The sequence below is a fragment of the Cryptotermes secundus genome, unplaced genomic scaffold (assembly GCF_002891405.2).
Source record: "Cryptotermes secundus unplaced genomic scaffold, Csec_1.0 scaffold666, whole genome shotgun sequence".
Lineage (NCBI taxonomy): Eukaryota > Metazoa > Arthropoda > Insecta > Blattodea > Kalotermitidae > Cryptotermes > Cryptotermes secundus.
Window position 1 is genome coordinate 99,560 of NW_019731229.1, and position 25,977 is coordinate 125,536.

At 40.0% G+C, this 25,977-nt stretch overlaps 2 protein-coding genes across 6 annotated transcripts in view; one reads left to right on the forward strand and one right to left on the reverse strand.

The window, feature by feature from the left end:
- Nucleotides 1–11,965, reverse strand: part of LOC111866589 (potential E3 ubiquitin-protein ligase ariadne-2) — a 36,259-nt gene extending 24,294 nt beyond the window's left edge. Inside the window, exons 1-3 of one of the 4 annotated variants that reach the window (XM_023855684.2) lie at nucleotides 11,621–11,965; nucleotides 3,121–3,198; nucleotides 814–1,023 (exon numbers count right to left, since the gene is read on the reverse strand). In XM_023855684.2, the coding sequence (XP_023711452.1) occupies nucleotides 814–1,023 (210 nt within the window). In that variant the 5' untranslated portion in view covers nucleotides 3,121–3,198; nucleotides 11,621–11,965. Of the gene's footprint in view, nucleotides 1–813; nucleotides 1,024–3,120; nucleotides 3,199–4,747; nucleotides 4,831–11,442; nucleotides 11,530–11,620 lie in introns of those variants that run through there. The other 3 variants (XM_023855686.2, XM_033752337.1, XM_023855685.2) reach the window with 3 other exon arrangements.
- A 10,538-nt stretch (nucleotides 11,966–22,503) lies between these two features.
- Nucleotides 22,504–25,977, forward strand: part of LOC111866584 (leucine-rich repeat extensin-like protein 3) — an 18,790-nt gene continuing 15,316 nt past the window's right edge. Inside the window, exon 1 of one of the 2 annotated variants that reach the window (XM_033752331.1) lies at nucleotides 22,504–22,565. The gene's annotated coding sequence lies outside the window, so the exon portion shown is untranslated. The other variant, XM_023855669.2, reaches the window with a different exon arrangement.

Here is a 25,977-nt window from a genome sequence, read left to right on the forward strand (position 1 = left end):
TCTGGTGGGAGCTACTGGCCAGAAAGATGACACTGGAATACCTCCAAAAATGCCTCAATGGACAGGAGTTTCACCAATGCACCAACCAGGCTGCCCTGATCCGTCTGCTCTGCTTAAAGTTTCTGGACAAACAAACAGCCTAATGGATCCAGGGCCTCTTGGCATACAACTTCATATCCAAGCACCATCAGGGTTCAAAGCACAACAAAGCCAATGCACACTCTTGAAGACACTACCGAGAACGGCGTACTCACTGCTGGAAAGTCAAGGAACATGCACAAAACAAGAAGGTGCAGGCCATAGCCATAGATGGCTGGGGCCCCAACATCCTGAGGACAGAGCAGCTAAGTGACAACCATGTACAACCAATTCTATAGGATGTGGAGGCTGAGCAATGCCCACAATAAAAAGACACTGCTGACAGCAGCCCGCATCTACAAGTACTACTTTGCCCACTGGAGTTCCACAGTGGTAAGGGATGGCATTATGGAGCACCTACGGTAGCCAACTGACAGAGACTCCCAAGACAGCTCAAGCTCCTTCCCAGGTGCAAAGTGAAAAATGCAATGGAAAAACTCCTTGGAGGGCCATCAAGAGGACATCTGGGTGTCAATAAGATACTGGACAAAGTCAGAGAGCAGTACTATGGGCTTCGGGCAAGGAGCAATGTCAAGAAGTGGAGCTGGCAGTGAGACCTGCTTGGGGCCAGTCACAGCCCTAGAGCCTTAAACCAGGACCTGATGCTCTATTATGTCAGGGCACCATTCAAGAGACACTAAAAATGGATAGTCTACATTCCATGTTTCAGCTCACCTGTAGGGTATTGCTCAATATTTCAACTGATTCATTTAGGAGTCTTTCAACTTCCTCAACAGTAAGGCATTCATACAGGAAGTATTCAGGGTCAGTTTTGCTTGGATCCAATTGCTCTGCATCACAGTCTTCTTCAATGTTGTAATAATCTTCATAACAGCAATCATCGTCTGAATACTCCATATCAGACTCAAACTCTTCTCCAGACATCTGAAAATGAGCCACATTACCATTTTACTCAACAAACGCAACTTGCATAAACTTTCATCAATATATACATACGTTACCATGGATGTTCACAATGAGTGAATGCCGACAAATATCACTCAGAGATTAACATTCACCAATTTGGTTGATGAATATTCAAAACTGTTTTACATCTTTGTCTCTTCAAACAAATCTTGGTGAATATCTTAGCCACATAAGGTATGAGATATATGTTAACAGAACTGAACAGTCATCGGCTCATTCTTCTGCACATCCTCTGGTAATGTAGCACTAAGTGCCATCAGTCATGCTAATAATGGCATCAGATGCATACTAAAATGTGAGCTGTGATTTGATAAGATCTAATATACCGGCCATTGCTAAGTGAGAAAATAATTTTCCCATTTAGTAAAGAAAAGTATTAAAATCCAGCAAGTGAAGTTAGCATCACAAAAGCAAAGGCTACTGGCAGAAGGTGCACCATTTACTGCCATTTAAAAACATTTTCAAAAGTCGCAAACGAAACTAAGTTAATGTACCTTCAAACACAGGTAAAACAAACACTCACTAATAACAAAATGTACAACATACTTTATGAAATTCACATAAGAACCTGACACAGTGGAAGAACCCATATGCTTAAGAAAATGCAACTATGGCAAAAATTGTTCAGCCTGTCCAGTAAGAGCGACACATGCTACTTGTGTCAACACCTCCAAGTGCATTTGGCTTTATGGCATAGCTGACAGGCCAATAGCCTATACACATCACTATTACAGCATTAAATCTTCGAACAGCTACAATGAAGCGAGCTCGTAAGTTTTGTGGCTGTCAACTACAATCCCCAACCTCTGCTAGTGTAATGAACATTCAAGCAGTCAAGTTACTTCTTGAGCTGTAATGCCAGATGGCTGTTATACATGTTCATGTGAATTATCCTTGCAAAAAATTAGGAAAAAGATTCCAACATAACATGCATGGGAGCACAAAAGACAAGTGGACAGTGCAGTGGTAAAGTAAGTAAAAGTAAAGGTATCCCTTTAAGAGGCCGTGGAGGCCCATAGGGTTGTGATACACTGAGGTTCCCACAGTTTCTCGATAATCGGCTCATAGATGGCGGCAAGGTTGTCAGCCCTACATGCCGGCCACCCTTTACCCCCAAGAATATTCCTGGAACTCATTTCCGTTAGAGGCTGAGTTGACCCCAGGGCCACAGTGTGGCTGGAAAAATTAGGTAAACTGAAAAAATTCACCTTATTGGGATTCGATCCCGTGACCTTCTGGCTTGTAGTGTAGTGTCTCAACCAACTATGCTACCTCGTGCCCCCAGTGCAGTGGTCTCTCCACAAAATAAAAAGTTGCATATGATGGCCCATATGCGGCCATACATGTTGCAAAATTTGAAAAGCATCAAGTAAAACAAAAAGACATTTTGAAATATTCTGATAGTCACTTTTAGTGTATAAGATACTGGATAATTTCTGCACCAACCTGCTTCTTTTTATAGTTTATTACACCCAAAACCAAAAATGGAAGACCACCCAATATTGGAAGTATGTGACTGCTGGGTAAGGATATTCAATGCATTACACTGTGTCAAAACAAAGTAGGTTTCCATTTAGCAATGACAGACTGAGTAACAAACATTTCACTATCTTCAGTGCTCATTTCTTTTAATAAAGCATTCAACCTAAATGTACCTTGAGTATGAGGGGTAAGCCATAAAACTGGCCCTAGCACTGTGACCTTCAATGGTCTACTGTGCTTTAAATGTACCTTACTGCATGAACAATTTCAACACGAGTGTTCACAATTACAACAGCTTCTCTGATCTATAAGTACCAAAGAGGCACAGTGCAGTTCTGAGTGCATAAAAAATGCACAAGTTTATGTGTAACTATTATGAACCTGAGTAGAAAGAACGTTAACTCCATAAGCACTGAAAGAGCTGCACAAATATAATTAACATGAGCAGTGAAGTCACAGGGCCTTCAATTCACACACACACAAAATGCATGTTTGGACTAAAAGAACAAACCTCTATAATTTTAATCAAATATCATATGGAAATCATGCAAAATATGACGTGATTTACATTACCCTTAGTAATTCAGCTTGATGCAGTTGTCCTCGGAGCACTCAAAAGAGAGGTCAACATCCCAATTAGCACACGAACACCTGAAGCACACCACATTTCATCCAATGTCACTAGTTTCCAGCATCGCAATAAAGATTTCAGTTTAACTTCAGCCCTAGAGCCAGGATTTTGTTAATTTTTTGGCATGCTGTTTGATCCCTGTTTTTAAATCCCCAAAAATTCATTACTGAAAAATAGTTAAAAAATTTCCAAACTGTCATTTGTGTCTTTTGGTGTACCTGAAACATTCTTTTTATCCTCTTATAATTTTATATGCCTTTTCAATCAAAATCTGTGTTCTGTCATCATTCTCCACGTTTATGATACTCCCAGGCTGTGAAATATTACATACATCTATTCAACTCCCCCCATTTCTAATAGACAACAAAATGGGCAGTCATACTGCTGAAGGTCTCTAATAAGCTGTACTTTAGTACGTTTACAGTTTCTCTGCAATTACAGTAAGCTATTTATAAAATGTTCCTGTACAGTCATGAAAAATTTGTGACATTTTTTGCCAGCAGCAGCCACATTTTCCAGCAGCACCCATATTAAATCTTACTGACTTCCCAAATCTGTATAAATGCATATTTTGAACACTTATTGAGAACTCTGTGAACCACTCAGGTCATGACCCCTTGGATGGTTGTGATTCGCATCTAACAAACTATCCCCTACCTCCTCATTATTGTCATTCACTAATGTGTGAATTAGCACACACCTAAAGGATGTTCGCTGCTACTGCCTTAATTAAATGAGCTTTGTTCTGAGCCACTTATGTCCAAACTTTTGGTCAGCTATTGCTCTGATGGAACACCTGATCTTTTCCTGCTATCAGTGGCTGCCACATCCTTCAACTCGGTAGCTAACTTACAATCAATTAAGAGGTTTCCATAACAGTGAAAATTCATACTGTGGTCATATTCTGTGCTACAACACCATGAAATGTGGTAGGCACAATAACTCTACTGTTGTCCAGTAAGGTTCCTATAATTTTTCTTTAAAAAAACGGGACATTTCCATTTCTCCCCTACAAAACGGGCCATTTGGTAAAAAATGGGCATGATAAAAATTAATAAAAACAAAAAATCAATAATACATAATATATTAAACACTGAGAAATTTAAACATATTGTCATCTGTTTCCTATGTGACGTGACAAATAACTTCTGGCCACTTTGGATTTAGCGAATATTTATTGTACACTTTTATTCACACTCACTTAATTCACAGTGTCGCATGTACTCCTTCTGCTATAGTCCTTCCTGACTTCAACTGTACTCGGCAACTGTCAGCCTTCAACTGCACTCCTTAGTCAAAGTCGAAGTCACACTGCGACTGACGTTCAGTCAGTCAGTAAGTCTTGGTGTCACTTCGACTTTGCCAGCGCAGTCTTTCTTGGGCCCGCGTCCCTTGGCACTTGTGACCATACTTTACTGTCTCAAATTTGAGACTTCCCTTTTTGTCGCCCCCTACGACTCGCAGGGTCATGTTGGAGGTATTCGACCCTGCCTCCATACAGGATTGAACTCCTTAGGCATTCCAGTTACTCTTATAAACCCTCAGTCAGACAGCGGAAAACGCACTTACTGCTGCGTAATCGCTGTAATTACAGAGGCGCTGCTAGGCAATGCTGCTGAGAGATGTTTACTGCGACACTGTGTAGCAACCAGCACGCTTCAGCTCGGCTCGACACAGCACAAACAAACACCGCTTTCCTTACCATTGCGTAACCTCGTTCCATATCCCACTGCCCAACAATGGTTTGACATGTCACAATACAATAATGAGCTCAAAATTATTAATTTAGAACTATGGCACCTAAAAAAATCATACAAAAATAAAATGTAGGTCTTACTCTACGAAAACCTTCCCAGATTCACCTGAATATTTATCAGATTTGTGAACTTGTTCCAGAAATAACTTTTCTTTCGATATTTGGGGAAAGAACTCTAAACAAGAGAAAACTTTGAAGTGGGTCTTCACAATGGTTATGGTTTTCACAGTTTCTATTTCAGGTCTGTTTTTTTTCCATCTGACCATAACGCATTTATTATTGAGAACACACACTCAATCAGTGTGTTAGTTTCTGGCAGAGCCAAACAAAAGCAATTAGACATTTAATGTTAACAGCATTTATTTTCTCCTTTGTAAAATGAGCCAACATTTCAAACCACTTTTCAATAACAGTTTGGTCATTTTTTTTCATTCCACACTTCCACTTTGCTTTCACAATATTTTTGTAAACATGAAAACTCATCAAACAAGTCATCTTCATGCAGTGACAAATCAGGTATCACAGTCTACATGAAAACATAGTTAACTTGTACATTCTTCTAAGTCACCTTTCTCTTCAAATTGATCCAACCCACAGGCTGAAGAGACATAAGAAATGGCAAACAAAATTCCTGAATATATTCGATGCAGGTATCATAGAAGCCTTCTGCATAGTTATTCAACTTTTCAATGGCTATATGTCCTTCTCTTTCTAGTTCTTCCAGCTGATCTCTCACAGCAGTTCTAAGAAAACTGTCTTCCTACGTGTCTAACAGTTCATTAATTTCATTTTTCACTTCAATTACTGTGGTATCTTGCTTTTCAATACATTTGATGGGATGGAAAAATGTTTTTAATTGGCTGGCAAGGCAATGTAAGAGGGCGAATGAAAGTGGATTTTCAAAGAATTTCTGAATGCTGACTAGACACTTCTCAAGGGAATGGAAATATAGACACTTCACAAGGGAAAGGAAATAAGAATTTAATGTGATTAACAATTCTCTGTACTGCAGGTAAGAGGGAGAGCCATCTTGTCTTGCTATGACCCAAAACAGTTTCATACTCTGTTTTGGTAAATTCACAAAATGATTTCAGTTCCTCAACTCGTACAGAATAAATGTGAAAATGCTACTAAATCTTGTTAATTATTAACTGAAGATCAACAGGTAAGCAGTCTGCTGCAGTCTGCACTGCATGTGCAGGACAACCAATACCATTCAAGTTGTTTTATGTTTTTTCTTGAAGTTTGTAGTACAGATTATTCTTTCCTTTCCCCTTCTTACCACCAAAGTTCATTCTGGTATTATGTACTGATATTGCAATAACTTTTTCAAGAAGATCTAATTTCTGAAACACTTCTAACACATAAGAAAGTAGCAGATCTGAAGTTTCACAACCTAATTTAACTAACTCTAGCACCTTGGCCATCACACCTTTTTCTGCGAGAAAATATGTAACAATCATGGACACTAACATTTTGTCCAGGTGGTCAGATGAGTCAGTCAATACAGAAATGAAACAAGATTCTTTTAGCTCTTGAAGAATCTGTTTTGTTGCAAATGGCACAATAACACTGTTCATTATTGCTCTGCATTTTGTTTGTGAAAATATAAACTTATCATTGAAAAGTTTCCTCAAGATAGTGGTTTGTACAGTCCAGGGGTTTGAAGCTGTCATTATGCATTGCAGTATGATATGCAAAGGCTTCCTGTGCTGCTAGTGATAACTGCTTTTCCATTTCACTAATCCTCTTCATAGTTAAGTAGTTACTTATATTGTTATTGGAAGCTTTGTTCTGAACAGCCAGTTTATGATTTATTTTTGTTTCCACATGATCGACGATATCAACCGACCATCATTTGGATAGCAAGATTTCAAGTTGCATAACATGCATTCAACATTCTCATTCACACCTTTGAAAAACAGATATTGGCTCTTAATAATGTCAGTAATACTGCACTTGTGTTTACCATCACTATATTGATGAAAACCAATAAATTCTCACATGCTCCCACAACACAACATAACGGTCGACAAAGAATGCAGAGAGTGATACAAAGAGAATTTCCATTATGGAAGGAAATCTAAATACTACCAACAGAAATGGAAAAGAGACATACTGCCAAAATAAAAATGAACAATTTGTGAAACTGTGTTTTGTGGAATAGCCACCAGGCGTGTTAACAGAAAAGCCAATTGCAGAGAATAGCATCAGTTACGAAGCGGTTATTGACAGAAATTAATGTTACAGAAGTGCACTTAAAAAGCGGGACATTTGAAATAAATCTGGGACAGCAGGACATTATATGAAGTCCTGGGAAAAACGGGATGAATGGTAACCCTATTGTAGAGGTGTGTTTACCAATCTGTTACTTAGAAATGGGCTGCATAACACTACTGTTCTATTGTTGAATGCGTGTATGTTATGGGTGCTACCTAGCAATGGTCGCTGCTTACAGAGTCTCCACTTGGCAATGGGTCTATATGTAATAATACTGACAGATAAACAAGCTGTCATTATCTTCAACAAGGGTAATGTGGGAAGAGCTGAACTCCTGAAGACCCACTCATGCCTTACAATAGATGAAGAATTTCCTCAAGTTCGATGACAAACATCAAAGGAGAAATTACATTCTCATGGCAGTGAATACTAAAACTGTGATCTGGAGTATAACAAATTACAGATCATATCCCACACAACTATCTATCAAACTACACAACATCACATCCCTGGCAACCATCTACCTAACTATACAGCATCACATCCCTAGTAACCAAACTACACGACATCTGCTAAACACCTACCAAATTACATCACATCTCTGCAGGCCAGTCTTAATCTGCTTTCTGTAGCAGCATGAGGGGGGAAGACAACTCCCAGTCACCCTAAGCACTCAGACCATTGTTGGGTCCACTGTGTGCTCCCATCTCAGTAAGGCCCTTCAGAATACCCAGTCTTCAATGCTAGGGTGAAAACCTTTTCAACTGATGCCCTTACGTTATCTATCAGTTCTAACCATGCAGAGCCAAAGACCTCCATGACCAGCGATAACTGTGCGCAGAAAGGGTACATGGTAGAGGATTCCTCTTCCTTTCCACAATTCCTGCATGTGGTGCTAACCAAGAAGCCTATAGCATGTAGGTACTGTCTTAAGGTACAGGGGCCAGTCAGCATCTCTGTTAATAGCTTACACTGTTTCCTGTACAAGTCCACCAAATCACTAAACAATTCATGTGAAGACCCTTCAATGCTGAACTCTGACTGCATCTTACCCAGTGTAGCAACGCTCTGCATTAAGTTTTGTCAACTTTTGATCAGTTTGGTAAAGAAATATGAGACCTTCGCATGACACAGGATTTCTGTTTTTTCATAGAAACAGAAAATATCCCACAATAAGTTCAGCAGTTAAAAGTGGCAAAAAAAAAAAAAATCATACGTCCAATTTAACCTCTCTAATAAATTTATCACATCAGCTTTATGCAGCTGGAAAATATATTCCTAGATAACATACAGCAGCTTTTTAAGGAAACAATTTATACAGCATCTCTATAAACTAGATAAACTTAGTAAATATAGATCCATAAATGTGAAATTTTACATTGTTTCAGTCATGTAATTAGTTACAGAGAAAATTTGAAGAAAATTCTCTGAATAGGTTAGCTCTCAGATACAGAGACTTAAGAAAGTTTTAAGCCTCAGACATTCTTGAAATGTATCTATTTTTCAAAATAATACAGCTGATGCTCATGTTCACACAACTCAGTACTATGACCATTATTATATTTCTAATTAGGGCATGGGAATTTTTCTATTTACCATCCAGCTTTTTCATGGAATAAGACAGCTATGGAATAAAGCTGATAACTCATCTCCATCTAATGCCCAGGTTAAGAATTCAATAAACTCCAGACCTATTATACACCTTCCCAATGTGATAGGTACTGAAACTGATTTTCACATGTATGTGAAAGAAATAAGAAGACCGCCTGTGGTCTAGTGGTCAGCGTTCCTGGCTACAGATCCAGAGGTCCGGGTTAGATTCCCAGCGCTACCAGATTTTTTCGGAGAAGTAGTGGGTCTGGAACAGGGTCCACTCAGCCTCGTGATGATAACTGGGGAACTATTTCAAGGAAATAGCAGCTCTGGTCTAGAAAACCGAAATTAACGGCTGCGGGGATTTGTTGTGCTGACCATGCGACACCCTCTATCCGCAAAAGTTGGCAATAAACTTTGCAGACAAGCAGCGGTCGCTCAGTCGGTATAGTTCACTTGCGAACTAAAATCACGGAGTTTTATTTTATGTGAAAGTAAGAAAGTGCTGAGCTTCAGGAACTGCTTGGTATCCCAAACGAAAAATGTCTGCTCCCTAGCAAAACTTTGTATATTTTCTTAAAACAAAAATGCCAGTGAAAATAAGCAGATTAGATAATGATCAAATTTGATGATAAAAAGAAACTTTATATCTAATGTGAGATCCAAGATTTCACATGACAGTGTGACTGTACCTTAATACTGTCTTGTATATGGAGACTATGAGGTTATTGTTATGTTATATGGAATCACTGTGTAAATTAATATGAAAGAATATGTAGAATATGCAGGGCTTGAGGTGGGGCGGGATGGCATCCCGGTTTTTTTCTAAATGGCTTAAAAGCATCCCATTACTTCTTCGGCAGTAAATGCAATGTACAATATGTCTATGAATTAAAAGGGGAAAACCATCCCGGTTCTATTTTCATTCCACCTCAAGCACTGAGAATATGTAATAACTTTCGACAAAGACTGTACAAGTGGAGTATTGTAACTCAGACTTTCATCAATGCTATTTGTTGAAGCTACCAAAATTATCTTGTTTTGATGTTAGAAAATGAGGGAAACTATTGACAGTCTCGCTCTTAAACTTTCCATGCCTGACCCTGAGGATGCATTAGTAAAGGCCCAAGACATTTGGGAAAATACCCAAATAGATAATATGTCATAAACTGATAGAACACTCTGGAAAGCTTCCATTAGGCAACACCTCAAATAATTGGTATAAATACTGAGTCCATAGCAGTCGCAAATCACTTTATCACTGATCTGATATGAAGTTTAGTCCTTGTGGACAGTACTCTGTCAGTCAGGGGGAAGTCAGCCTTGTGCGAACGGCCTTACACATTTACCTGCCTGTATAGGTGTTACATTTCTTGCGTGTAATAAACATCTTGTTTTAAGCTACGTCTTCAAGCAGTTCTCATTTCCACTGGTGACAGCTCAACCATATTCTGCTCAACCAATCCGTCATACCCAGACTACAGGCACCCTACACAACAGTGCTATTCAAAGAGGGGTATGCAACAACTGCTCAAATCAAACCACTGTCACATGACATTCAGATACAGAGCAGGCAGGAAGAAGCATGTGCAGAAAGTGCATAACATAATAAAAAATAGTGGAGAGGGGCAATGGGAAATATTCAGAATTAAGTCCAAACCAATTTCATACACAGAACCAGAAAAAAACATTAATGGATTGCTTCTGACAACACTGCAGTAAAAAGTGAAAGACTGGTACAGACTGAGGGAGATATGGGATATAGAGATTGAAGGAAGCTGTAAACAAACTTACAGCAAACATTGAAATAATAGAGGATAAGTTAGGGAATATAATAATTTAACTACCACACTGTCTAAAATTGTACTTCTTAACGTCAGATTTATGGTTCCCATTATAGTGACTATGAACAGTGTGTGTGGTCTTCTGAGTTATAACGTCGTGTAGTTTGGAGAAAGTCTGACATTTCAGAGGAACGTACCGCCCTCGTACGTTAGTTTCTTGCTTGGCTTACTTTTCAACCCTGAAGATAAGGGCAATATGTTCCCTGAAAATGTCAGGCTTTATAACCCAAATGCCTCTACCCTGATTCTTAATTTCTGTGACTATCACCATATTAACATGTTATATATTTGAGTGCATCCTTAAAAATGTTCTGTGCACCAAAATGCATGAGTAAGCTACATAACAAAGACAGCAGACTGTAACCAAACTATTCATGTACAATGAAGACAATGTGACCTCTAATAATATAGTATGTTTATAGAACAAAGTTTGAATGATGATGCATAACCATGAAAATCCAGTAATCTGTAATAAAGCTGAACACAGTTCACATGTTGCATGCAGACAAACGAAACTGCATATTCATCCCTTTTCTTGTGCTTGACATTTATGCATAAACACTGCGGTATTCAATCTAAACGTACACTCACACAATTTTCAAAGGCACTTCTGACGTCCTAATTAAAGATCTCGGTTATTATTATTGTGTTAGGCAATAAAATAAATAATGCAGAAGTGCTATGTCACAGTTCTATATAACATACATGATACAATATGCTGTAATTATGAGATTACCGTAGGGAGGATTAACGATTATGAATAAATAAATAATTTCTAGCATAGAAACCTGAGCAGTTTCATAACAAGTCTGATATCCCGATGGGGCTCTAATAAAATAAACAGAACTTACACAATGATACTTCTGGTGTAACTACACAGGCATACTCCTAACTCCATTTCACACCTCTAAAATATGATCACACGGTCGGGTTACCTACACTAACGCAACGTACAAGCACAAAGACAATACTCCAACACTTTTTAAAGGAAAGGTTTACAGAAGTACAATTAGGAGCATAGTAACTTACCCTTCAGTGTTCCCGAGTTCAATAAATATTCTCGCAACTATCATATGATACTTATAGTATGTGCTTTATAGCACTCTATAGTACACAAATAACATTCCTCTGAGCATATCTAACTTCAATCCCAAATCAAATTCGCTAACGTACGCTTAACCACTGCACTGAACACACATCCCTGCACACTGGTTACATCATATGCTTATCCATCTAGGACGATCTAGGAACCATAACGCAATATCCAGAGGATTTGGAATTGGCCTTGACGTAAACATAATGTGATAAATTTTATACCCCAAACATCATTAAAAGAACAACGCAACACATTGTGTAAGGTAGAGCTGTCCCTGTGCTTAACCAATTAAGCACTACACTATGATGGCGTGTAAGAGACTGGATGCATACACCCACATTTCCTTGACCTCGACACTAGTTGGAGGTGACTGGTCAGTTTCAAGCCCCGGCCGCTTTACCCTCGGGTAAACAACCGCAGGATCCCATTGGATAGGAGGTTGGGCGGGCCCGAGAGCCAGTCTGGACGACGTGAAGAAGGGAAAATTCTTGACCCTACCGGGACTCGACGGCCGACCCCTCGGTCGTCCAGTCCGTAGCCAGTCGCTGTACCAATTACGCTATCCCGGCCCCTATTATATTGTGTATAGATTCCATATGTATTTTAACGTCGAGAACGTTATTATGCGAGGGTGTAAATGGATGAAGCCGTGACACTCAGCGTAACACTTGTGAAATTTTGAAATAACTGTAATATGTATAGGCAACGGCTTGGTAAACACATCTATGTAGCGGAGGAACGCAATAACTCTACAGTTGGAAAAACAGGGACTCAGTTGCTAGGATTTCAATGCACGCAGTGTAAATTTAACTGTTGAAGATCTACTGTTGGAGAAGGTTATTTCTACGCGGTTGGCCGAACGATTATATGAGTAGACTTTCAACTGCCTGGGGGTATAACTGGGCCAACCTATTCCTGGGGGATATAACTACGGGGACCTGGCCCTCAAGGTTGGGGGAATCTCGAAACTGAGACAGTAAAATACGGCCACGAGGCCCCCGAGACTCGGACCCGAGAATGACTGCTCTGCCGAGGACCAGCAGCAGTCGTAAACGACAGACCCGTTCTCTCGTTAGAGAGAGCGCCCCACATCAACCAACCCGCAACTGTCTGACAGTACTAAAATGTGGTCGTAAGCCCCAGGTGTGTGTTTGACACCAAGACAGAATGGCCGACTGACCGTCGGTCGTAACATAACTTTGGCTTTGACTTTGCCAGCACTAAACCGTAAGAGATGGATCTGGACATATTGCGAGTGAAATTCTGTAACATGTCTAGGCAACGGCTTGGTAAACGCAGTAACGCAATAATTGTAATGTTGGAAGAGGTGAAAATCACGTAAGTGTATTAGCTCAGAGTTTCCAGATATGGACGTTGCTCAGTTTAAGGCACGTGTAAGGGCGGCCGCACACCAACTGCGTCAAGACAAGCATCAACACATGGGACAAAAGACGCGGTCTTGGTTCATTCGTGATTAGTCAGCATGAAGCTGACGTCAGCATCATGACTCAGATCGGTGTGTGGCGGTTTTCATAATCTCATTCGTTTCAACTATGCTCCTTTCTTTGAGTCATGTCGCAGACATCTTGTCTTGACCGTTACATGTCTAGACGCATGCCGGTGTGCGGCCTACCTAACGTGTACAGAATTACAGCAACACTAGATAATCAAGTACCTAGTCTATCAAGCAGTAACGGCTTTATATATCCGCCCTATCCAAAGCATTTGCCTCCATTGGACTGTATAAGCGAAAGGCGTGTGGCCCCAAGACTTCCATTTGTGCAAATCAGAAGACTGAGACATCATATGGGACGATATGGTACTGTAGGGCAATAATGCATTTGTGGTAATGTATACGTTTTCAGCGCTAATCCTGAGAACCAAAGTTCCTCAATCACTTTTTTTTCCAGTCTCGCATTCTGAATGTCATTGTCCGAAATGCTCTTTGACGTATTAACAGTACTTGCTACAAGTTTCATTCAGTTCTTACACAGCTGCCTTTCAATAATCTGTAGAGTATCCCAAGCCAAAGTTAACATTTACATTTTTAAATTAATAGTCCTTCATTCTTCATTGAACTGTTACTTTCTTACTTTTTTACTGTACAGATGTCAAGACATAAGTAGACCATACAAACAGTCGGGTGACCGACACACAGGCCTGGATCATCACCAAATGGACACATGCTACATATTCACCTATAAAAAAAAACAAGTGTAGCTGTATGTAGGTCTACACATATTCAACTTCACAAATTCATTACTTTGATTACATGGGTTATTAAATTTACTATGGTCAGTACAGTTGCCATGATTCTTGTAGTTACCACGATACATTTCGGTGTGGCGCTGGTGTCGCTCCTGCCTCTCAAGTTTGTGCAGTAACCGTGGTTCAGTTGATATTACCGAACTTACCGACTGTAGGAAAATCTAACTTTAAAGTAGGCTAAAAGGAATTAGAGCGATTATATTTCAACATTTGCGGGCACTATTCACAGCAGAATAAAGAGTGCCATATAGCATTCTCTTACACCCGTCCCCACACGCTTCATTTCCACGCGGTGTATGCCTCGACTAAATTCAGCGGAATGAGTCTTACATCCCAGGGGTACACGGGTGTTGGCTCGCTTACGTCGTTTTTTGGATGCGGGCTCGATCGGTTAACCCCCTAGCACAGGTTCCACAGGAATACCCTCACTACGCTCACTACCTGGCTTCTACTCCCTGACCCCTCGGCTTCCACTCACTAACTCCTCGGCTTCTACTCACTGACTGACCCCTTACCCCCGCTGCTGCTTCCAGAAACCACGTTCTTTGCCATCTCGAACTTTCCACTGGGAGGGCTTGATGACCAAATGCACGGACCCCTTCCGGTCTGCACACCTTCTAGAAGTTTCTCGAAGCTTCGATCCACAGGTCCTCCACCCCCACAGGCACGGACGAAAGAAGGTATACCTACTCCCCCTTGAATGCAATGGACTCACCAACCTCCCTTCAGTCCCTCGCAACAAAAGGCCAGTTCAGAGGACCATGATCCCTCCGGGGCATCTCACTTCCACAGCCAAACCCAATCGCCAAGCATAAACAGATAAGATACCTCCGTGAAGGGTGCGTACGGTTACACTCTTTTTAAAGATCTGATTTTATACTTTCAATTTATATGGCACCAATTATGAGTTACTTGGAGACAGAAACTAACATAAATACGAGTCATATGGTTAAATTTGCTGCAGCACAAGAAACTGGTTAAATATATTGCACATTAGGTAAATTTGTCCCAGTGCTTAACTAATTAAGCACTACGCCAAGAAGACATGTAGGGGAGTAAATGTATTGATCCACATATTATTGACTAGCTGGAAGTGAGTGGTCAGCTTCACGTCCCAGTCGTTTTATCATCGGGGAAAGAGCCCTCTATACCAATTAGGCAGGAGGCTGGGTGGGTCCAGAACTGGTCTTGATGACGTGGAGAGGAGCTAAATCTAACCACTACCGGGACTCGAACTCCAACATCTCGGCCGTCCCTGAAGATACTACATCGTCATCATCATTAGTAATCTGTCAGACAACAGGTCCACGGTCTCTTCCAAAACAATTCCTCCACTTACTTAATGCGATCTAGAGCTTTCTCCTTCAAATGACAGTATCCTCTTCTGTCCCCAAGGTCATCCAGCATCTTCTTACGTCTTCTTCCTCGTCTTCTTGTCACTTCTATCCGCCCCTCTATCTTTCCTTCAATAACTTCTTTTAGAAGGCAGTTTCTGCGTAAAACATGACCAATCCAATTAGCCTACATTTGCAGTTTTATTTAGGGTGATAGTATCCATGATTTAATGGAATTCTATCAAAATTGCGAGAGAAATTTTCGATAAAATCGTAATTTTGTTCTTCTTTGGAGGAGGGATTTTAAGATTCATAGAGTTCAGAGTTGCCGGACACAGACCTGTAATGGACGAACTCCTAAACACTGAGTATGAACAAAATTCGTCCAACCGTTCTGGCGCCAGTGAGAAGGACGTTTATACGTACTACGTACATATGTGTATACACAGACGGAGAAAAATGATAAAGGGACGGCATTCCAGAAGCCATTTTTTTTTTCATATTCAAGGGGGCCGACAACTTGCAAGTGCGTCCAAATCTCGGTATCAATATTTTCTCATACTGTCTACATGAGAAAGTAAAGAAGTAGGGGGGGGGTTAATGGGAATTTGGTGAAAATCAGGAGTGGCTTCGTGGGAAAATCGTCGGGAACTACTGGAAGGGGCTGAGGTCTCCTGAATCCTATACAAACACTTCCTTTGCAACGTAACTCTTAGTTTAGGTTATTATTTTCTTTTTAGGTCTAAACTCGACAGAAATTTCTGAAAATTAAAGTTAATAGCTGCTAGAATCTGATGTTTCTATTCCACTGTAAGTGCACTTACAAAGAAAGTGGAATTCAGTAAGTGATTACTGACATCCAATCCAGACGAAAGAGAGAACGCGGAAATTTTTGTCAGCACTGAATAATTCTCACTCTGTGCGCACTTATCAGTGACATGAGGATTGACAAACAGAGAAGGAGGGTTGTATATACATGGATACATCTTCAGAAAAGGAAATATCTATTGAAGGTGAAAGTGACAATTTGTCATTCCCTCAGGATCCATCCTATAGCTCTAAAGATAGCACAACCGAAAAGATTTTTTTTTTTCAATTTACCTAATCCTTCCAGCCTCATTATGGCCTTGGGGTCAACTTAATCTCTAGCAGAAATGAGTGTCAGGAACCTTCTTGGGCGTAGAGGGCCGCCGGCGCGTAAGGCTGACAACCTCACTGCCATCTGTGAGTCGATTGTCGAGAAAACGTGGAAGCCTCGACATCTTACAATCCTATGGGCCTCCAAGGCCTGATACACGGTTAGTTTTGCTTTTTTACCTTTATGATGCTTAATATAAGCATAGTATCAGGCACTCAGACTTCGTCTGAAATATAACAATGATTTGCACAAAATACAATGACCGTGTACTTGTGTTGTGAATGTACATGCTCTGAGAACAAAGATTCTCGACCGATATGAACATCTTGGAAGCCATAGGTACTGCTGCACGATGCCTATCACGACCTTCTAGTAAAGAAATAAAAGAAAAAATTCTGTATGTACAGGATCGGTTTATATGTGACACAGCCGTAAAAATCTCTAATTTGAGTTATTAAATGACAAAACGGACATTTTTTACATTGGTTCAATGTTTTACAACTTCATTTATTCTTCTTCTCATTCTATTTTTCATATTAGGCCCTCTGGCCTGTTTTTCGTCAGAACTAATCTGGAACTACGAATCTTATACGTAGATAATTTATAGGACCCTCCTTGGAGAGGTGATCTTCTCTGTCGCAAGGCCGCTGCCTGCACAGGACAATATAGAGACAGAAGAAACTCGAACAGACATCCATACCTCGAGTTTGATTCAAATACATGATCCCAGTGTTTGAACGAGCGAAGATGTTTCATATTTTAGACCGTGCGAACATTGCGACTGGCGTTTTATTTATTGAAGCTACAAATTTATCAGTAAATTCACGCACCTATAGCGCTGATCCTGACTTGCTGGCCTTTCTAACTTTGATATTGTAAGAAATGAGAATTTGGGGCGGCTTCTAATGGCATAAAGTCTCATCATATTTAATATAAATCTGTCCAACGATTCTCGACTTTAATCATGCGGAGAGACGGACTGAAAAATAGGTAATGTCCACTCTATATGCACATTTTGCGCACTGTGGACTTCCTCAAACTCATGTAAGGCGTGAAAACATAGCTACATGAAATGTTAATTAACTTCGAAGTTAGATAATGACTGGTCAGCTTAAAGGTAGGAATAAATGATCCAATCCTTGCTCCTAGTATTCATAATTTAACAAATGTGATATTTTGAAGTGTTGCAGATAATTATTCTAGAAAAGGACACATAAATTTCAATTTTCCGTTGTCTTAAATGGAAGATGATACCCTCCCATCAGGGCACCTCAACAATACGTCAACAATGCACACTCGCGTATTAGCAAAATATCCTGTACGAAATTCAGAGGACTGTTTTAGATGAGACATGCGGTTGCTTTCTTCTGTTAGTCTAGGTAAGGTAAACGTTAGAAACCACCTTTATGCCGCTGTACATAATCAAACTGTCATCAGATTCCACATTACATAACTGCTACATTTAATACAACGACGTAAATTTACTTACAGCAGAAATTTCTCTTCTAAAAGCATCATCTATGGACATGGTGGAAACTAGGACGTAGCATGTAATAGGAGCATCATGGAAACGGACGGAGCGGAACGGAAGTGACGAAGAAGCTGCGGCTCTCCGACTGGATGAAAGCTATATGAAATCAGCCCCACTGAGAACTTTCCACCTGATGGAAACAGCTGCACAGTAATTTATACTTAATAAGCTGCACATGGTTTTGTTTTTAGATCCTTATAAAATGTTCTCTCAATGGTTATTTTCAGGTGGTCCATCTACCAGAATCTGCTTTTCTCCATCATCGATTAAAATGTTCTTGGATGGTGCCGATATCAGAGGAAAACATGTTGACAAAGTATGGGAAAGTGCGAGAAAGATGAGAGATTATGAGAATTGCATTGGCGGAAGACCATCATGGATCATTCTTTCGGCTTCGGAAGACTGATTTTTCTCTTTGTAATATATAAGAATCAGAAGAGAACATTTAATAAAACTACATCCAGAGGACTGCCGTAGCAGTAACGCTCTAGATTTATATTCGGGAGGTATTCGGTTCGAATCAAAGCCAGGACACCAGCTACCCTGATTGAAGTTTTAGTGGATTTCCCCAGTCCCTCCAGGCAAATTCTGGAACTGTGCCTCGATTAGCCACGACCGCTTCCTTCCAGATCCTTTCCAATTCGTCACTCCTCACTAATCTTCAACATTATCTAGTCCAGATGCTGACAGCATCGTGGAATAACCCACAAATATTAAAGCGTAGGACCTATAATGAGATAAACATTTTATTTAGGGAGTAGGTTCCTGCAAGTAATGAAAATAAGGGCAAATCTCAGGCAAATTACAGTTACGTGAGTCAACTTTAACTCGCAGCACTGCAGGTGAAATACATGTATTTTACTGGCAAGATTTTTAAGGGAGCGGTTTCAGGGAAGCACGGCCATTGAGTTTACACTGGCATCTCCGATTCTGTTGCTCCTTAGCTTATTTAACAACATATTTTCAACTCTGTAGAATAAATGGCGCAGAATGGAAGGGTGGTTATGATTCGATGAACAAAAATTGCTGTAGAAATAATCGGTCATGGTTTATTGTATAGGCAATATAACAGCTTGTGGCCATAGGTACACCACAATAAATCTGTCAGGACACTCAGTCTCCGGATCAAGAATGCTAACCAGGACCTCCCAAAATAGGGATCATGAGTGCTAGATTCCCCCACCCCTCCAATCATCTTTATTAACTAATTTAAAGACCTGAAATCCAAAAAATACTAAAGGATATTTGCATACAAATATTATGGAATTGTTTCTCACATCATACTCTTCTTACAGCATAATCGTACCGGATATACTCGTATTTATTGTTTCTAGAAATTGCACTTAACCAAATTACATGGCATACTTTTCTTTCCTGCTGTTTGTATATATGCCAGCTTGGTTCGTGCATGTAACGTGCATAGTCTTATCGGTTGCAGTTATTAAGCAACATAGATTCTATAGGGTTCTGACGATGGTGCATGAAGATCAGGATAGCTGGGTTTCTGGACTTTGTCCTTCACCCGGTATTCTAAAGAACACTAAAGAACAGAACGTTTCGGAAACTGAAGCTGATTAAAAATGTGTTCCGGAAATCATATTATATTAAATAGCATTGTGCTTCAGCTTTAACCGCACAGTAAAATGGACAACGGAAGCAAACTGCATTCGATATTACAACTAGTATGTTGCTGGACATTATCCATCATCTTGTCTGTTCTAAAAAAAGGTCCGGAGATAGGGGCTATCTCTGTCTATTGGACCCAACTGAGTAGGTTTTACATGAAGACGGGGACAGATTCCAGTTCCCGAAACGTTGTGTTTTTTAATAGAAACTAGACGTTTTTTTTTAGAACAGACAAGATGATGGATAATGTCCAGCAACATATTAATTGTAACAATTTACCATCATCACAAACTTTCAGATCTTATTTGCATTCGATATGCTTTTCAACCTATGTTAATTCTCAGAATTTTGGTCAACATTTTTGGTGCTCACATTCGTATCACTTAAGCTTCTCTTTGAACTTAAGTTGTCCTTGTATTAGGGAGTTATTCAGTTCGAATCTCGGTCATAAATCGGCTATTCCGATTGAGGTTTTTCTTCGTCTTTCTCCGTCCTTCCAGCAAAATATCGGGATTATCATCTCGTTCAGGCCACGCCCGCTTCCTTCCTAATCCTCTCCAATGCATAGCTCGACGCTATAGTCCAGCTGCTGTTCGTGTCGCAAATTAACCCACAAAGAACATCCTTCTGCCTCTCTGTGACTTCTGGTTTACAACGTGGTGAAATGCCAAGTTGTGGTCTTCTGAGTTACGACATTGTGAAGTGTAGTGAAATATGTGTGAGTATATTTTACAAAACTTGCAGATGGATGATAAGAAAAGAATGGGCATCTGTCGTAAAGGAGGCCGAGGTCCTCAGAAGACCGTGAAGCCAAGGAGTAGAAACTGAGAACTTCACCAGAGTTTGGGAGGAATATTGACGGTAAAGTTTTTCTCCGAAATTACGGTAACAACTTACCAGCCTACACTGTGCCATGTCACGCATGGAACAACAAATGAACCTCTGGACCGATACGTTCGGTAGGTCATGGATACTAATTCCAGCCAGGATATCGATGTTTGCGTGAATTTCCCTCCATAGATAGCATCTTCTTCCTAATCTCAACAACTTCCCTGCTCTGTGTGGTCGAATTGGATGAGACCAACTCCATGGTGTAGGATATTCCTTGGAGGTTTTACTGATGATTTAATTGTCCCGGTGAAAAAGAAATAATTGGCTTTTATTGAAACCAGAATTTTCATAATCTTCATTACAAAAGGGCACCATTGGGACGTTCTCTTAGCCAATTCAATCCACTTTCCAACGTTATGTTTTATTTTTCTTACATTTATTTTGCTATTATCTACACACTGTTATCACAGTTTTTCAATGGTCTATTTTGGTGACATTTCCAAAACCAAATTTGATTAGCACATAGTTCTACAAGTTCCACCATCCAGCACGACATCCATGATTTAATTTCGAAGGTATTGTTGAAATTAATTATTAAGCTGTACTTTATTGCTCAGATTAATGAAGTAAATTCCTATTGACTTGTTACTTTCCTTCGAAAAAAAATCTTTTTGACTGGCTCCTTGGAAAACGTGACACATCCGCGTCTCACCTATTGCACATTTTCGCTTTTCCAATAGCTATATTCTTTCTGATATAATCAACTTTTTATGCATATGTTTTATGCATTCATTCCACAAAATGCTTAAATTGAACCCATAATGGGAGAGCGTGTCCGCTGGTGTGTTTCATCTCCAAAACTACTAATCAATTTATATTAAATTTTGATAATAGAAGTCTACACTAAATATCGCCCAGTGATTTTGACTCTGTCCTGTGTCGGTCCTACAAAATTCCCACTTTCCCTGGAGCGGAAATCGAAATTCATAGTTGTTATAAAAACGATAATTGTACAAGATGCTGTACAAGATATGATATATAGGACTTTAAACACCGATAAGTTATTTTAATTTTTTGTTTGTGTGTGACATGTATTTAACGAAATACAAGGAAGCTTTGATGTGTATGAGCAGTGTACATTCATTACATAAAATAACATAAAAACTCAGTGCCCCAATAGATATAGCATAAACCGATGTTTACTCGTAGGAGGAACGAATCGCCTCCGTCTTCAGGGTAGAAGAAAAAAGAAAGAAAAATGTGGGTGCACGCACTTGCTTACGCTGGTTCTTCGTTGGCGGACTTTTCTTTCTCTTTTCTTCTACCCTGAAGATGGAGGCGATACGTTCCTCCGAAACATCGGTTTATGCTATATCTACACGGCGCCACATCCCAGAGTATGGCATTCTTCATTAAATTTTGTCTTCAGGGTGAGTATGTACCTTAAATATGGCCCTTTCGGCATATGCTGGACAGTCTAAGGGTATCTCTTTTTACAGTTTTCTATACGCTGCCAGTAACTTAGATTTTATGACGTCGATGATTGGGATGATTGCAAATAATGGATTGGAGAGAATGTAGAAGGAAGCGGTAGCGACCTAATGTAAGGTAACAGTCTGGCATTTGTTTAGAGGGACCGAAGAAAACCATGAAAACCTTAGGACAGTCTGTGTCATGGTCTATCGGTGGTACCGAACAGTCAGTACAAGAGTAAAGCTTCTTAATTATATTTTGGAGCCGTGCGGTTCGAATCTCGGCAACAAATTCTATATCATGAAAAATATTTGTCATCTTTCCAGGCAAATTTATACTGGAACATGTCGCAACCGCTTTGCTTTCTAGACTTTCCAGTTCCCGGTACATAACAACGCTTTTCTTCAGGTAAATTGATTATGCTATTACCTCTGTGGTTGATGGAGTATTTTCGAAGAATCTGCAAACCTCCTTTGTTGAGTGATTCCCGCCTTGCAAGTGTGTCCCATAAATCCATCTAGCACGAAACTGGCAACTTTTACCTGCAGTCTAGCTTGAGTTCCCTCTACGGATGAGGCTGGCTCTCGGCAAATTCTTGTATATCCCTTCTTTCCCCTCAAACTCACACAACCATCTCGAGAACGATGTTGCGAGAATATACCTGAGCAGAAGTAACGGTGAGTTGCAAGAGAAAGGTTGTGCCAGGGAGTGTCTGTGTTATCTTTTGAATTCTTTGATGAAACCATTAAATCCTTTAAGTGTAAAAAGAATTGTACATATGCGTGTGTTTGGTTCTCTAAATAATATTTGCTTTGTTCCGAAAGTACGAATTTACTGTGACGGATGTACTTTAAAGAAGTCAGGGAAGGACGTGAGTACGAAACCAGAGATCTAACAAAGTTTAAGTATGGTATTGTCAATCTGATTTCGGATCATAACGTAAAACAACGGTACAATTACAGTGCTGCTACAGAATATATAAATGGGTTGCCTACGAAATTACAGTGTGCATGTAATTTACAAATAACAATACAGCAATCTGAACAATTTCTCAATCCTTTTTTCTGTGCTGTATATCTCCTGCATCTTTCTATTTACATTTATTATTTTTCTTTAATTTGAGCTCACAAATGTAGTTCACTGACAATCTGGCTGGTGTCTTGGATTCCTAAAATCCATAATGTAACGTCCCAAGTGAACGACATTTAACGGGATAAAGATAACATTTCTATGATTATGGACCAAAGGGAATAGATTGGGAGGTATGGGTTAAAATATACGCGATAATTTCTTATTTTACATAGTCGTCTTCACAAAATGATAGAATAATATATATCCAACTTGCAAGTTTTCCCTTGATATAGAAATAAAAAATATAAGCAATGTGCTTTTATGTCCATAAATCTAGGAATAAAAATGAGACTTAAAATAATATACTCAAGATGATGAAAATTGTTATCTCAAAATTTTGAATAGTTTGCGTGGTTAAGCTTTTAAACAAACAAAAGATTTACATTCCATATGTTTTGTATGCCTAGTACAGTACATGCGGTATGTAAAGGTAAGATAGAATTTCCCCTCTGCTTGATTAATTAAGCACCACGCCATGAAGATTTACGGGGGAACGGAAGTATAGCTCCACCATAATTGACCTTAGCACTGAAAATTAAAGTAAATTACAAGTATGATGTCTTACATTCTAATTAGTTAGTTTGTAATCAATATGCTTTTATTTAATCTTAAGTGCAATTTTATAATAAATTATTATTGAATATGGAATGAATTACATCATACGAAATGTTTTCTTTTCTTAAGTTTTAGAGTTTAAGACGTTATTTAGAATCTTGTGGTAATCATATGTCACAAAATTTACAAAATAAGTCCCAGTTAGGCCCTTACCTTCCATGTGTGTTGTAAAAGAAAGCGAAATATTTTACCTGAGGTTTTAGATTTTATTCTAAATATTAAAAATATTGTTAAAAGTATCTCATCAAAATCTCTCAAATGCTATAGGACATGAAATGTGCGACAGACAGACGGATAGTTAGATAGAGCCTCCTGAAGCCTAGCAAATGGAATGCATACATTTCAGAATGAATTTCTGAACACACATTAAAGCCTTTAGGTGAGGGTTCGCTGCTAGTATATTAATAAGTAAGGCGAAGTTATCCCTAAGCTTAATTACATAATTAAGCCACCACACCACGAAAATATGTGGGAACGTGGAGGTATAGCACCACCATTCATGACTTTGGCTGCAGATGGAGGTTTGTATTCAGCTTGACGCCGCGGCCGCTTTACTCCCGGTGAAATAACCCCCTATATTCGTGGAATAGAAGGCTGGTTGGGTTCCAGAGTCGGTCTGGACACTGTGAAAAACAAAAAAATTCTTGTCTCTGCCAGGAATCGAACTCCGGTCTATCCAGCCGTAATTGTATTAATGTGTCCACCGTATACTATGCCATTCGTAAATATTGTGTGTACTATATAGGGCGGGGTCGGGACTGAGGCCATCCCAGCACCTGGTCTCAAACGGCTTCTGAAGGCCTCATCACATCACCGGAACATGGCCGAACACCACATTCTTCACGTACCAAGAACAATTCTAACAGACGTGTCGGAGTTGCTGCATGAGTTCTCCCATCTACCATCCAATAGGCCGCCCCATAGCTCAAGCAGGTAGTCGCTGGCTTCCTACCGCGGCGGCCCGGGTTCGGTCCCCGGTCTGGTCAAGTGGGATTTGTGGTGGACAAAGTGACGCTGGGGCGGGCTTTCTCCGAGTACTTCGGTTTCTCTTGCCAATCTTCATTCCACCAAATTCTTCATTATCATAATCATCTGGGGCAGGTACAATAGGCCAGTCAGTGGCCGCCGTGCCGAGTGGACCCAGTTGGACTCCACCCCCCACTAAGCGAATTTTTTAATTACCATCCAATATATATTTGTGACAGCTTTCAAGGAAGAAGCCATCGGTACGGCTCTGACTAGACCGAAATACCGGAAAGGAAATGTGGATGATATATTTTTGATTTGGCCACACGAACTTTCCACGCTAAGAGGTTTCCTCACACGTCTCTGCTCTGTACTCATCAGTATGAAGCTCTCTGTCGAAATAGAAACTTCGTCAATTACCTTTTCTCGTGGACCTGGTTACACACCGTTCGGACAGCTCCCCGGGGAATCCCGCCTACTAGAAATCCACCCACACATATAAAAACCTGCACGCACCGTCATGTACATTAGCAGATAGGCCAGGAACAGGCTGCGACTACATTTTTCCGGCCTCCGAACTAACAACACATCAACTCCGTTTTCAGAATCACGCACTAGAACATCGCTAGAGAGTAGAAGCCCATCGAGAATAACAAGAACACCTTGAAACAAAAACTGAATAAGCGAGACCACAAGGCTTACATCCCTTACGTTCAGCGAAGCGGCCTCCGTAGTGTAGGGATAACGTTCCCACCTCATGACTCAAGGTACGCGGGTTCAAACCCGGCGGAGGTCGTGGAAAATTCAAGGAACAAGTCCTCCGGGAGAGACTTTAAGCCGTGGGTCCCGTGTCGTAGATTTACGGGACGTAAGAGATCCTCGTGTCTCTAGGAGACCTCTGAGCAAAATTAGGCAAAGTTTCCCGCCCAAGGAGTTTCCAATGCCTCCAGTAGATGGGGAAGTATCGGGTACCACTGCCAGCCTAGCTGGCTGAACGGGGCTGACAGGGAGCACCAGTACCGGAAGGGTATGGCGACTGGTAGAATATCAAATGGGGATGTACAATAGACTATTAGTCGCGGTGCATGGGGAAACCCACCCCCTCCAATAATAATTCAATTCAATTCAATTCTTTATTATTTATGTGCCAAGTCAACAGCCGCAAGGCCAATTACAGACTTAGCACAGTGTAGATGAAAGTAATTACGTGTAACATTATACAAACATTAGTAAAACACATTATAAGTCAAAAATAAATTACAGGCAATTTCTTGGGTAAACACAATAATGAATAAAAGTAAACAAACAAGCAAGTAAATGATGATAATAATAACAATAATAATAATAATAACGAAATTAATAAAAATAATTCAATTC